The sequence below is a fragment of the Lineus longissimus genome, chromosome 4 (assembly GCF_910592395.1).
Source record: "Lineus longissimus chromosome 4, tnLinLong1.2, whole genome shotgun sequence".
Taxonomy (NCBI): Eukaryota; Metazoa; Nemertea; class Pilidiophora; order Heteronemertea; family Lineidae; genus Lineus; species Lineus longissimus.
Window position 1 is genome coordinate 3169258 of NC_088311.1, and position 14349 is coordinate 3183606.

At 40.7% G+C, this 14349-nt stretch overlaps 1 protein-coding gene across 2 annotated transcripts; it reads left to right on the forward strand.

Annotated features, from left to right (window-relative positions):
• The first annotated feature begins 47 nt into the window (after positions 1 to 47).
• On the forward strand, positions 48 to 14097 carry LOC135486115 (mitogen-activated protein kinase kinase kinase 1-like). 2 transcript variants are annotated; one of them, XM_064768644.1, is made up of 20 exons: positions 48 to 138; positions 317 to 554; positions 1643 to 1763; positions 5303 to 5359; positions 5738 to 5890; positions 6127 to 6339; positions 6474 to 6590; positions 6809 to 6945; positions 7147 to 7265; positions 7450 to 7534; positions 7781 to 7904; positions 8024 to 8257; positions 8536 to 8749; positions 8965 to 9945; positions 10129 to 10301; positions 10577 to 10720; positions 10860 to 11022; positions 11249 to 11523; positions 11741 to 11872; positions 12087 to 14097. In XM_064768644.1, exons 2-20 carry the CDS (start codon positions 361 to 363, stop codon positions 12258 to 12260), a joined length of 3810 nt encoding a protein of 1269 aa, XP_064624714.1. In that variant the 5' UTR covers positions 48 to 138; positions 317 to 360; the 3' UTR covers positions 12261 to 14097. The 2 variants fall into 2 exon arrangements, with proteins under 2 accessions (XP_064624714.1, XP_064624715.1); XM_064768645.1 differs by lacking the exons at positions 48 to 138; positions 317 to 554 and adding an exon at positions 1238 to 1325.
• The last annotated feature ends 252 nt before the right edge of the window (positions 14098 to 14349 follow it).

The following is a 14349-nucleotide window of genomic DNA, read 5'->3' on the forward strand; positions in this document are numbered from 1 at the left end:
TTACTAAAAATAGACATGAGTCATGCTTTCCCCAAGTCAAAACGAGGTGGGAATTCCTCTCAAGTTAGTTGGTGAAGTTGATTTGCCTCACAAAACATGGAATTATCCCGATAAGGAAATCAATAATTTATGTGACAGGTATGCATGATGCTGACATAAGATCTACTCATTCGATTTACGCATATTTTTTTGTGATCGGGTGTAGTTTCATTGCGTAAACAGCAACTGAAGTTGGGGCATGTTTGTTTTCAATACACAATGTTCAGTAGTGAGATACATTGTATACATACTGTAGCGTGTAAATGTTCATTTTCAGTGGTTCTGTGTGATGCAGGATAGATCACATCATAAGTGTAAAAAATGGCCACGAAAGTAAGCGTGTGTCCTCGGGATACAGGACAAGTGGAGATTTCAAACGATTCCACTTTAATTCCTTGCTCAACGCAGCTAAGAAGTCGACGGCGGTCATCGAAGTCCCCACAGCATGACAGGAAATTGGATGCTGAAGAACGATGTGAGGACTTGGAACGAAGAGTAGATTCGCCTGTTGAAAGGTAAGCTAAGGGACAACTTGGGCATTGAGTTGACTTATAAGAGTGTCCAGGGTGATCATTGCTTGAACAAGTATTCTTCCACTATGTAATGACATAACATACAGGAAAATCCTTCAGCTAAGCTTGTTAACGGCTGTTATCTGTAAAGACTGCCAAATACGGGTACCCCCATAATAAATGATAACATTAAAGAAGGTCAGCCCATCATAAGCCTGCTCTAGTTCCTTTACTGAAAACACACGGCAACACGCAGTCAATAAAAGCCATATTTCCAAGAAGGATCAATAAATGCATTGAACACGCAGTAAAGTTCTTGTCCCACAAAGCATTCCCCATAGTATTCACAGTTACCTAGCTACAAAAGCACTAAGTAGACATCAGTGTCGTCTACGTCAGTGAAATCGTTAGGGAAGTGTGATTGTGACGTCATAGCCACTCGGATAGTGAAAAATCAATTGCGATAATTGTTGTTATCGTGAAATAAGTTATGCATGTCATCTGAATTTTAAAAGATATTTGAGAGTTTCAGTAGAGTTTTAGGAAGGGCAACAAAATGTCCTATTAATATCTCAATATCTGGTCATTTGGTCAAAGTAAAGTAAAACCACTTGTGATATCGTTATCTTTCAGATTGCTATTTATATCCGATATGGTTGTTGAACCTTTTCATATCCAGTGAATCACTTTGATAAACTTTTCTGTGGTGGTTTTGTATGCATTATTGTCCTGAAGAGTTATGGGGACAGTCGTGCAGTGGGACATTGAATTTAGGTGTGCAATAGCTGGAAAGGCATGAATACTTGTGTGGTTTATCCTGAGACTTGAAAAATCCACAGTGTTAAAGAAATGGTGAACAAAATGTTAATTGTACAAATTTGGTCTTTGACTTTGACAATGTTTAACTTGAGGGTTGATGCAGTTCTTAACTAGGTTTTTAGTGTTTTGTTCCAAAGGCTTCCATGAAACCAAACCCATTAAGAAAAGTGTCTTTTGTAGTAAAGGCATACGAGTAATTTTATGTTATCTGCTCTCTTTATTTTGCTCAGATTTAGTTTTGAAAATCATGTCGCCTTTTCTCTCTGTCATAGGTTGGCAAAAGATGGCAAAAGACTGGCTAAGGATGACAGGCTGGAAGACAGCAGAATCCGTGAGCGACTTAAGTCTGGTTTGAAGAAAGATGGCCAAGAGAAGAAAGCAAGGGGACCCATGGTGAGAACTCTTTTGCTACTTGTATACTTTTATTCTTTGGCCCTTTAAGGAAGACTATCAGCAGGAGCGAGGTAGTTCAGATTAAGTTACACAAAGTTGCCAGTAGGGGTCTCAGATCTTGAAGTACATCGAAAGTATTCATGTTTGTAAAAAGAATGTGAATTATATAATTTTGAATCAAACACAACCCATGGCCAGCCCCTTAACTTGTTATTCGCCACCTGAAGACGGCTAATTTGACCTTCTAGCTTCGGCAAAATGTCCCCTTTAAAGGTGAATTTGTATTGGAGTTGAAGAACCCTTCAATTTCCCGCCAAATCTTCTCAGTATAGTTTTTTTACTGTAAGCCAATTCGTGCTTGAGACATTTGGCGGGAAAGAGAAGAGTGCTTGAAATCCCCCGTAACATTCCGTTTGATAGGGCAGACAACTCAAAAAAGACTTGAGTATGAAATGGAGTGTTTTTGCAGAAGTGTTACATTTGCATTCACTGCATGGTAAATGACATTTGTCGCTAACTTTGGTCAAAATTGTTGGCCTGATCAAAAGTAGAGATGAAATCTTTATTTATTTCAAGCAAAAAAACTGCCATGCAACTCAAAAAACCGATCAGTCAGATTTATACTCTAGATATTGTATTCTTGTCCTTGAAGTAACCCCGCCCTGTTTGTTTACATCGGCAATTTTGAGTTCTGGCTTCTGCAGCAGTTGACCATGACACAGTGCAGCCCCACCCTGACTCTTATCTTGATGCCAAACTCCATCCAGTGGCACAGCTTGACCTTACTAGAAATAGCATTGTAAACATTGGTTAGCTCAGCAGGGCCCTGGACAACTTCCAAGAAATTCCATCTATTGGATACTCATCTACTCATCATAAATCCAAATTATTGGGAATTTGCTGCTGTGTCATGTGATATATTGTATAAATGTCAACAATGAAGAATAAAGACAGAATATGAGTAATATCGAATTTGTGACAAAGTTGTGAAAAATTGGAGTGATTTCATTGATTCTGGCAATGTTCATGTTTACTGATGCTCTAGTTTGAAAACTTCAAAGTCCAAAAATATATGTAGGTGTCCTCCGTATTTTAGAAAGTGTATAACAATCTCCTTTTGATACGAAGTCAATAGACTTTTAGGGTCATTTCATAACTGCGCAAAAAACATTGATTATTTATCGTCTGCCGCTTTGTAAAACCAAGTGCTGCGTGCAGTGGTACGATGCAATCACTTGATGCGGCACTGAATCATCAGCTCGCTAGCATGATAAATATTAGCATAATTGACTCAGCTAGCTGGTCGGTCACCTACAATCAGATCCTATAAAAAATTTAGAGAAAATAATCTGCTAGATAGATAGATAGCCATGACAGCTAGGTGATGTTACTCAGAGTATTTAAAACTGTTGGTTTTGGTTGTCTCAGCAAACACTGCTTGGGAGGAGCTGTCATTATGCCAAAAACCTTGGAGAGGCTCCGAAGTTTAGGCCGATATTTTAGCTCCAAATTTGGTGTGTTTGGCGACACCACCAATACTGCCTGTTCGATCTCAATTCCTCAAACACAAAGGGTAGTTTATGATATGGGAAACAATTGCCCCCGCATTTGCCTTACACTGTATTTCATGCCCTGCTCCATTTTATCACACATACTCGATTAAAATGTGTGTCAAAAATCCACGATGAGTCAACGGGTGTTTTCAGTCACCTGCTGAGGTGCTACTTGAAAAGTATTCAAAGAGATCAGAGTGTGTCAAATCTTTATAATAACACAAATTATGCACACCTTTATGATTTGTGAGAGAGTGGAATTTGTCTTTTCAAGAAGTTTCTGAAAGTCCCCTTTTTGAGCCAGTTTAGAGAGTTGTCCAAGGTAGTTCTTTATTATCACAGAATACTGGGCTATGATTCAATATGAAGTATCGGGCCACGTCCTTTGTTATATGAATTTGTATGGTTTCAAGGAAGCTTTACATATTTTTGAAAAGACTTATGATCAGCCCGAGAGTTTCTTTTAAAGCGCACAAATGTTTTGTGACGTTGTTTTGGGGCGACCTAAGGATGATCATTATAACATGTATTCAAAGTTCAAGCAATTTTGCCCCAGGTCACACATACATGTTTGTCCTGAAGTTTACTCAATAAACACTATCAAAAGATGCACTATGCTGTCACACAATGTAAAACAACATTACATGTATTCTCAGAACATTCAAAAATTTATTGATTTTCGATTAAAATCATTAAAATTATTTACTTTAAGTGGGTGTCGTCTGCTAAATTTCAAGGCCCCACCCTCTGCTTGAAAAATCAATGGAACCAGTAAAACAGACATAGCTGAGTGTACCAGGAGTTCCTAAGCAACTTGAATATTAAATGAATTATTGTTGTCATAGGCACTCGGCACTTGCTCTGTAGAAAGTAATGAATGGCAGCAGTTGAGCAATATTGTGAATAATAAAGAAAAAATGTGTTGCATCAATTATTCAACTGTGTATTATAGATCTTGGACTAAGTTTTAAGTTTTGATTTATGGCCATAAAAATGATGGCGTTGGCTGATGATGTGCAATAATGGTGTCCTTGAAGACTAAGTATATCCTTTTCATTGTCATCAGTAGAGTGAACCAAATTTGAGACAAAGTGTTGAAATTCTAACCGAAGACAAAATCATCTCACAATTCTGTTTTCACAATCAAAGTTTGCTTCTTGGCATAATGTCACTGATATATCTTTACCCTATGCCATGGGTGTAATTGTTATATTCAACAACATTGACTCAATAATAATGGTTAGGTTTCATTTGAGAGTTGATCACACCCCTGGCACTCAAGGCTATAGATCAAGTGTCAATAGACCCAGTGGTCATGTTTGATGGGTGAACAAGGCTGTGTTCTGTTCGACATCCCCGAAGGGCTTGCAATATCATCGAAGGTACGATGACATAAAAGTTACTGTCGCTTTGATATTGTAAGAGTAAGACACGCAGACACATGTTGGTGTTGTGGTGGACAATCTTTCAACTGCTGGTTAATGTTGCCTATGTCAGTCACATCTACTCTTTTGAAATGCATGCCTGAGAGTAAGACCCTTGCAAGAAGATTCGGCGGCACCGGTGTGAAGGCTATGTTTAACTTTACTGCTGCTATCACATAATCAAAGGTCTCTCCACTGTGGTTTTCAGAAACTGAGAAGTGCTTTACTTGAGTTTGACCAATATCTTGCATGTAGCATTTCTTAAAAATTGACGCCCTTGTACATCATAGTAGTAATAACTCCTTAACCTTGACAAAAAGTCTTGTCATACATGGGATGTGACACGCATGACCCGTGTGTGCGTTAGTCAGATAATCAATACACTAATCAGTATAATCAATAATCGATGCATACATACTAGTATCTATTGGCCTGTACTTTTAATTAGTGTTACTTGGAGATGCAGCTTTTATAACAGCATGATTTCTAAGAAAGTGTTGACGACAACATCTTAACCCTATAATGCGTGCCCTTTCCATGATTCTTGTTCTCCTCTTTTCAGGTTGCTAAGCCAAATGTGTTACCTCCTTCATCGGCAGCACCCTCATCAACTGCTCAGGTAATTGTCAGTTTTGACAAGTCATTTTTATTCAAAGGGCAAGTGAAACAAATATAAGAAATCCTGTCAGAACACCAATAACATAGCATCTTGACACGCAAGGCTCTGAGAAGGCAGAAGTCCCCAACAAGCTAACAGGATTAGACTGGTTGGTGGTAAGATGATAGATCAGAAGATCTTGTTTTAAGTGATAGCCTTGGAGAACACTGTAGTAATTGTAATCTCCTTAGCCTCATGTAATATATACATCTGACTCGTGCCAGATGTTTCATGTCTAAGACATTTGGATGTGTTTGATGCTGTAGTAAGAACTTTCAACCAGAAACTAAGTTTTTTTTTAGATGAATTTGTGACTGATGTATTCTATGTCAATTTCAGATCACAGGCAGCAATGGTATTTCATCATCAGGCCTCACCACCAGGCGTTACAATCGTACTCCGTCCCCGAACTATTCAGATAGTGCCTTCACAAGACAAGTCGTTAGCCGTCCAAACTCTCCTGTATCTAGAGGGAAATCGCCAAGTAATTCGGTATGTTTTGTACCATTTCTGTTTGGACACTAATTTTAGTATTTCAAATGATCTGTTCTCATGTTTGCCCTTGACAGATATTCTCAATTGTCTTGATATTCAAAATCTTGACCAAGATATTCACATGACGTGAGATATTTTTGATCTTATTCAAGATAAATTCACTACCTTTCATTTGTGTCAAGAAGGGACCAATAGTTTTTGCTTTGGGTACTTTATCATCATGTTTTCTTCAGGTAAAAGTCAAACAAAACAGCCTTAGCAGTGGTCGCCGTACCCCTTCACCAAGTAGTGTCCTGGACCCTGTCCTGAACAGCGATGCCGCCAAGAAACGTGTCAACAAGGCACTGAAAGCGCGGTTATACCTCTTGCAACAGATAGGACCCAACTCGCTCCAGATTGGTGGGGACTCGCCGAGCCACAAGTTCAAGGTCATCATTGGCCCACAGGTAGGCACCTAGTCTTTTTTCTGTTATTTTGTGATGACATAAAGCGAGATTTTTGTGAGAATTGAGTGATGTTTTTGGACAAAAACCCCTTCATTCAGAGAACTTAAATGTTAAAATCTGTATTCCGTTTTCAGAGCTGCAGCTGTGGTAAAGGGCCACATTGTATTCATCTCCTGTTCGTCATGTTGAGGGTGCTGCAAGTGAGTGAGAGTGATCCCTCTCTCTGGAACAGGGAACTCAAGAATTTTGAGGTTAGTATGTCGGGGGGGGGGGGTATCATTAGAGTTTATGGATGGTGCAAGAGGGTTTGCTAGATGATCTGGTGGAACAGACTGAACCATGAACGCTGATCTTATGACTACAGCCAAATTCATCCCAATTACCAAATGAATTTCGTCTGGAACATGTCAGAGGGTTAAAATGGAAAAATTTCACCAAAAGATATGTAACGTTTGGATCTTACTTTCAGGTTGAGTCCCTCTTTGCCAACTTTTACGATCGGAGGAAGAAGAAACGGAAGTCTAGATCTCCAAGTGCCGGTCGTGAGAAGAAGAGAGATGAAAACATCCGCTCATCCCAAGAGAGCCTTAGTGGCAGTGATACGGGGTAAGCGTTATTTTGGAATGGTCTTGGATTGCTTGAATTGCTGTTCGAACCAAGACAACTTGAAGAAACCAATAGTACAATTTGTCTATTGGAAGTGACCAAACTGTCTTAGAGGTGTGGCAAACTATTACGTAGCTTTTGCGAAATAAAAAAGTTGAAAATATGGACACTTTTTGATATGAACTTGATGTATCATTTCAGTACGAATGAGGAGGAAGATCTATGTCCCATCTGCCTGTTGGAGATGATTGATGGGGAAAGCCTGGTCCAGTGCGAGGATGGCTGCCAGAATAAGTTACATCATCACTGCATATCAATTTGTAAGTATTGAGTGTTCTTTTCTGTGTCAAGTGACACTCAAACTATTTAAAACAGTGACTTTCAGTCTTTTTGGAAAAGTGACTTTCAGTGAATTTGGAACTACTGCCGAGTGTTGGATCAAAGCAGGGTGATACCATAAGACACTGTCTGCCTTGAAGGTCATTGAAATGATTGGTGTTTCAGGGTTTGAGGAGTGCCGGCTTCAGAATGATCCGTTGATCTGCCCCCTGTGCCGCACCAAGTGGAGTCTGAAGCAGCTTCATCAAAGGTAAGCTTCAAAGTCTTATGCCCTTAATGTCAATATCACTGAGGTACCATAAGCCTATAGTAGCCCCTAGCCCCTATGACATGTAGAAGTGAACTTGTGGCTGTAATCCAGTGATCTGCCCCCTCATGTGGCTTTTTAGCGTTTTGTGTTCACATTCCTAACTGAAACAAATGAAAGGCATCTAATTTGAAATGTTGAGAATTCGTGTTCAAAGGCCTATCTAACACATTGTTTGACCTTTTTTAGGGGCAACGATCAGAAAGAGCATTGTCCCAGGGCACCGTCGCCACCAAACGCTCATGAAATGTTTCTACCGAAAGCAGAAGATATTACGGAGGAGCATAGGGACCTGGCTGGACCATGGATCAGGGTTAGTAAATTCTCACATTCCCTCATGGATAATTTATCAAAAACATGAATGCACTTTTAAAGTTCTATTATCAAATAATCATCGTTTAGGTTTAAAACATTATCATCTTTTAATTCCAGCTGTTTGGTGAAGACCTAGTGTCATGCCTCTTCTCCCGCAGTTGGGTTGTGCGAGAGACGTCCATGCCCCACCTAAGCCAGCGTGTGATGTCAGCATTGACTGGAGAGACCAGTGGTGGCCTTGCTACAAATGCACCAGAACAGCCAACTAAGGAAGAGTTGGTCCAATCCTGCTGTGAAGTTTTAGCCATGGTGTGTGGGGACCCTGTCTACAAAGTCCTAGTGGCTGGCCTGGTAAGTAAGTTTGATATCGAAGGATATAATGCATGGGCGGGGGCTCCTAATGCCCTTCATTGACATCACTCAGTAATCATTCTCGGTCACCCTTGGTCATTAACCCTACTGTCACCATCAAAAGATTCAAACATGTCAAGTGGCTTGCCCAAAATTGATCCAATTATAGCACATGGTGCCTTAGTGAAGTCAGAAGTGCATTAGAATGGGTCAACAAGTTTTAGGATTGGGTTTTGAATCTCTGCATATTTGACGACGTCTGCATGTCTTCTCTTCAGAAATGTTTAAGGAATCTCCTATCCTGTCTCGCCTGCACAACAGAGGAGGAAGTCGCCTGGTTAAAGAAATGTCTGATGCCGGTCGTCGAGATAATTCTGACGAAATGTGCGGACTCGAACAGAAGAACAAGTCAACTGGCATTATCGACACTGGAAGAGTTAGCTAAATGCCAACAGGGGGAGCTAGCTATTGGGAGGAGGACTACCACAACAGGTGTGTAGTCTTGCGTTGTCTTTTGACTGACTAGTTGTATGGGAATTGTGGGTAAAAACTAGGGTCAAGGTTTAAGCTAAGACGGAAGGAGCATGTTATTCTGTTGCTTATTGTACAGGTACTGCTAGCTGGTGAGAATTGGTTAAACTACTGCTTGGATGGCTCTTTCATGTGATTTGCAGCAAAAGGAAATGGCTTTTGATTGTGTATTTCAGATATCGTGGGCCTTGACGATGGTGTTGATTTCATCCTGAAATGCATCTTAAAAGACTACTCACAGCACAGTGTCCATTGGCAATGGTTGCTTGGGCGACTGTACATGATTGATAGGTTGATTGACAGATACCCAACCCATTTCATCCTGCGGCAACATGCGTCTGAACACGAGGATGGGGAAAAAATTCCGGGAAATTACGAACGTTTGTTGTCGGTGCTCAAGTTTGCCTTGAAAGAAGTGAACAATTCACACACCAAGATTGGTAAATATGCGCGAAGGGTGTACATCCTGAGTGCTCGGTTGACCGTCCACATTCCTGAAATATTCAGCCAAATTGAGGGCATGTTGTCGTCGCTGGACCGTAGTCTTCATTTACGGATGAAACGTAGGTTATCTGTTGTTGCAAATGAGTTCACAGTTGCCCAAGAGGTGGCGTTGATGGTACAACATGAGCCTGCATATGATCACAACGCATTTGTCACAGAAACTGAAGAAGCTCCCCAACAAAGTGACGAGCAAACGTTAATTCCGGAAGTGCCTCAAGATCCTCGTGCAAGAAGGCGGAGAAATTCTTCCCCAACAAAACGTAGGAAATCGAGCATACCAAGAGCTTGCAGGCAATCTGATGAAGAGAGCAATCTTAATTTGCCAGAGGGCCATCTAACGCCCCCGCCAACTCCAAAATCAAATGAAAATTCTAGCCATTTTGGCTACGAAAATCATCAAGGCAGCGGATCTTCCACCTCTGGGAAACCACCGATTCCACCTCGGAAATGTGGATGCGAGCAGAAGTCGAATTACCGACCAAATGGGTCCATCCGTCATACGATTAGTCTTCCAGCGTCCAGAGAGGTTGATCTTTCAGATGTCACCCTGTCCCCACCTACACCAGAGGATAAGCTCATCACATTCAAAACGGAGGTTGCCACATCGCCAAAGCGGAATATCAAGAAGCCACGACTGCCATTGGATACTGCAGGTAAGAGACAGAATCTTGGAACTTGTTCATTAGTTTAAATGTCAAGCACTACTTCAGCCAATCCATAACTTTTGGAATCAATATCATTCTACTGAAAATTCTGAAAATCTCTTTCAGTGAACTAGTGCATTTTGATTGTGTGACAAGAAAAGAAAATATAGCGTCCTCTCATACTATTTTCAGGATGGTATCACACGGATGATCCTTATGGCTGTAAGGATGAGATTGAAGAAGAAGAGATGATAGCTTTAGCATGCGCGATGGAGGCCTCCACATTGCAACAAGAAAAGCTACCCTACGTTCCTGGTCTCTCCACCAAACCACACGAGGTGGCAACAATCAAAATACAACCTGAGGTACAGTTTATTTCCCGCTGCCAATCTTCTATATACTCTCATTACCATGCCTCTATTGATTATCACTCCCCACTTGAGGTGAACAAATCACTGACTGAGGACCAGAGCCCTTGTGATGAACCCAGTGTAGCATTTCTTCTCAAATCTGAACTGCTGAGATAGAATAACCATCCCTGATCAACTAGACTCTTCCTTATCAAATACTTCAAAGTAGCCATTAAAATTTGGTTGGGACTACCATTTTACATTCAGTTTTTCTGGTTTATTTTCCTCAGGAGGAAGATGATGTTGACTCGTTCAAGTCGGTGTATCGGGAGGATGTGGATTGGCTGAAGGGGCCGGTGTTGGGTACTGGAGCTTTCAGTACGTGTTACCAGGCCAGGGATGCGAAGACTGGTACTATTATGGCCATGAAACAGGTAAGTCATTGGAATTTGATTGAAATCATTCCACTCATCTGCATTGATCGTGATGGCCTGGTTGTTAACCCGGCCCATCTTTCAAGTTGCATCTTAATGACATTTAGTTTTCATGAGTCAATATTTTCATGACTTTCAGATTGCATTTTGTCGGAACTCGGGCTCTGATCAAGAAAAAGTGGTTGACTCTATCAAAGAGGAGTTTGGCCTGATGACCAAGTTGAACCATCCGAACATAGTGCGTATCCTTGGTGCTACTCAGGAGGGATGTCACTTTAATATGTTCGTCGAATGGATGCCAGGTGAGTCCTACAATGATTTAAAGAATAACTGATCTGACCCGGGTCTTTCTTAAACTGCTCAACAACTGTTACCTTGTCCTCTATCAAGTTCACCATCATAGTCCATCATTTAAATAGTTTAATTTTGGACTCAACCCCATTACAGAGGCGTTCTCAATGCGCCAGTTTACTTCACATGATCCATCGGGAATAAAAGGTTCATAAGGCCATCTTTTTCTTTTTCAAGGTGGTTCGGTGGCATACCTGCTCGAAAAGTATGGACCCTTCACAGAGACTGTGCTCATCAGCTACACGCATCAGGTCCTGAAGGGTCTCTCCTACCTCCACGAACACCATATCGTGCACAGAGACCTTAAAGGTGCAAATTTGCTCGTCGATAGCTCAGGAAAACAAGTGCGGATTGCCGACTTTGGTGCCTCTGCCAAGCTGTCTGCACATCAGACTCAAGCCGGTGAATTCAAGGGACAATTGCTTGGGACGGTTGCCTTTATGGCCCCAGAGGTAAGGTAGTAATTTCGTATTTATTCCAATATTAACGCCATTCATGGAACCCTTACCAGACAAGACATGACTGGTACTCTCTCTCTCTCTCTTAGTACTTTGACGAGATCGATTGACTAACTTGCCTAAAAATACGTTACTCGCCTAAAAACGCATAAAGCAGTCGCTTTCTTCACCTGGCCCTTTCTCTAACGTTGTCATATCTTTTCTTTTATAGGTTCTACGAGGGGAGAATTATGGGCGAAGTTGTGACATCTGGAGTATAGGCTGTGTGATGATTGAGATGGCCACATGTAAACCACCGTGGAACGCTTCGGATTTATCGAATCATTTAGCATTGATTTTCAAGGTTAGTTCCAACAATCCTTTCGTACACTCTAAATCTTGCCATTAGGAAAACAGGGGGCCCATTCCAATCCCTTTCTACCACATGTGTTAGAAAACATTGCCTCTTTAAGTCAGCTATGCACTGGTGCTCTTTATTGTGCAGCATTCCTCGATACAGAATCAAACATTGAGATCCAGTGTCGCTCTGTTTTTATATTTGACTTCATTCTTTTCAGATTGCATCTGCAACGAAAGCACCCCCCATCCCAGACCATCTGACCCCTCCAGTTCGGGATCTTATGCTGCGTTGCTTGGAACATAATTCCGAGGACCGACCGCAGGCCAAGGAGTGTCTCAAGCACCCATTGTTTACGCAATATCAACCAGCTGTGCGCGACACTGGTGACTGAACAGACTTTAGGACTGAATACTGTATTGCAAACACAGTATTAGGAATTGCAGAGCCAGTTTTCAAGGTGCTAAATGGATAAAGTATTGTTCAGAAACGGGTTCCTTGCTGATAACTGGGTGAACCAAGGCAGAGAAAAACAGGTGCAATCAGGCAGATGGTGACTGTGTTTGCCTAGTTGCTGTGACTTAGGGAAGACTTTAGTTCAGGTGATCATCATGGTCAATGGATGAGGACTACTCGGCCGTGTCTGGTTTATCCCGTTTGGGTACATTGCCTGATTAAAAACAAAACTGTTGGTTATTGTTCAGACATTGTTTTTGACACTTCGAGAATGTCTAGGAGAATACCACAGATGTTAGTCTTTTGTTGTTGTATATTTTTTGTTTATAAATGAAGAGTTTGAAAGACTGACACTTGATAGTAGTTGAAATAGTTCAAATATTTCGTGGGTGTTTCCGATCATCGGTTTTCGCTCCTCCTCATTTCATATTTCATATTTCGTGATGGATGGAAGTTGTCAATATTTTCGTATCTGAGGAGAAAAAGCGACAGTTTTCACTACGCAACCTTTTTCTCCTACTTTCAAGATATATTTCGTGGCAATACATTTCATGGCAGGAGGTTCATGATCTCCTCTAACCTACTTTTGAAATGAGGAGGAGATATAATAAGAGAAGTCTGTTCTAATCCAGAAGGATTTATTTCTACAATACATGTAGTTTTATAAACAGTTGACTGACCGACTAAAGTTTAGTCCAAGCGTAAAGTGCTTGAGCAATGTTACTCTATTTTTTAATGTACATTATGTTTTGTCTGCTTATTGGCTATCAGTGTACCTAGAGATACATGTACATGTATATTAAGAGACTGGCCTCAGTGTGGGACTTGAATCTGAGGACTTTTCGTTTTCGATCACTTTTAAATAAGTGTAATTTTCAAAATGTTCATTGTCCATGTGTTGTTGTGTTGTGATGTTGATGATAACCCTACATTCTAGGGAATGCATGTTTACCCTTCTTTGCGAAGGCACAATCCTGGTGACAGGGACCAAAACTTTTATAAAATTATTGTAACGTTTTGTCGCTGTATGATAAATGTGCGTCACAATCTTTACTAATGGCAGCACCACATTCATCCGATCGATGCCTTGATTTATTTGGGGGTCGTTTCTGGTGGGTGATCACTTAGCTTTACAGCAACCTTGTCCCTAGGAAACGACATATCTAGAGTTTGTGATCTTCGTAGAAGACCTGGGGATGAGGTTAGCTCTATGGTAGATACTGCTGGCACTGTTTCATCTTATGGCAGCATGGATAGGTTTTAAGGTTAGACACTGCTGATTCAAATATGGCCACCAAGGGTTAAATAAACGACGAGGTCATAATATAATGATGTTAAATTTTCTATCATGAATTTTATCAAAGTGAAGAACTTTATTAAAAAATAATTTGGTAAAAAATGTGCTATTTAGGATTTGAAAACAAAGCAGTACTATGCTATTTTGTGATGTCTTGTGCATGTCGATGCTTACTATTTTCAAGTAAGAAGAATATTGGAGATTTCGAACAAAGTAACTACAGCATATCAGGCTCACAATGAGATACCGTCCAGGATTCGTACTGCTTACGTCATGCACGTTAGTGTGGGCTGAATGCCTTCATGTGCTTTTAGACAAACTGTTAGCTATGCAGGTTGCACATGCTTATTCTGTGCAAGAATATTTGTATTAACTCTTTTTCATGTTAAAAATGAATTTTCTAGTGTTATTTTTGTACATGTCATGCAGCTACATGTGTGTGGAGAGAATTTGTAAATAAATGCTAACACTGATATCATCGAATCTTAAGTTTCATTTATCGCTTCTGATCTGGACATAGTTGTATTTTGCCATGTTGGCCAATTGAGTACAAAAATTCATGAGGAAGGCTTTCTGACAAACACCACAGCATAGGGTTCAGTTGTGGGGTCAAGAAAACCGTGGGAGACCATGACAGCAGTGGCTTTGGTGACAAAAGATAAGTTCTAGGAAGACGGCAAAAGAGGTGCAACTGAGATTTTTCATTTGTCTGCCCCTGGACAATGATAGA

What these genes read in the sequence shown, in the direction of transcription:
- LOC135486115 (XM_064768644.1), top strand. Translation starts at nt 361, where the DNA reads ATGGCCACGAAAGTAAGCGTGTGTCCTCGGGATACAGGACAAGTGGAG. An exon ending in CACCCTCATCAACTGCTCAG is followed by an intron (nt 5,360 to 5,737) that starts GTAATTGTCAGT and finishes TGTCAATTTCAG; the next exon opens with ATCACAGGCAGCAATGGTAT. An exon ending in TCATCACTGCATATCAATTT is followed by an intron (nt 7,266 to 7,449) that starts GTAAGTATTGAG and finishes TTGGTGTTTCAG; the next exon opens with GGTTTGAGGAGTGCCGGCTT.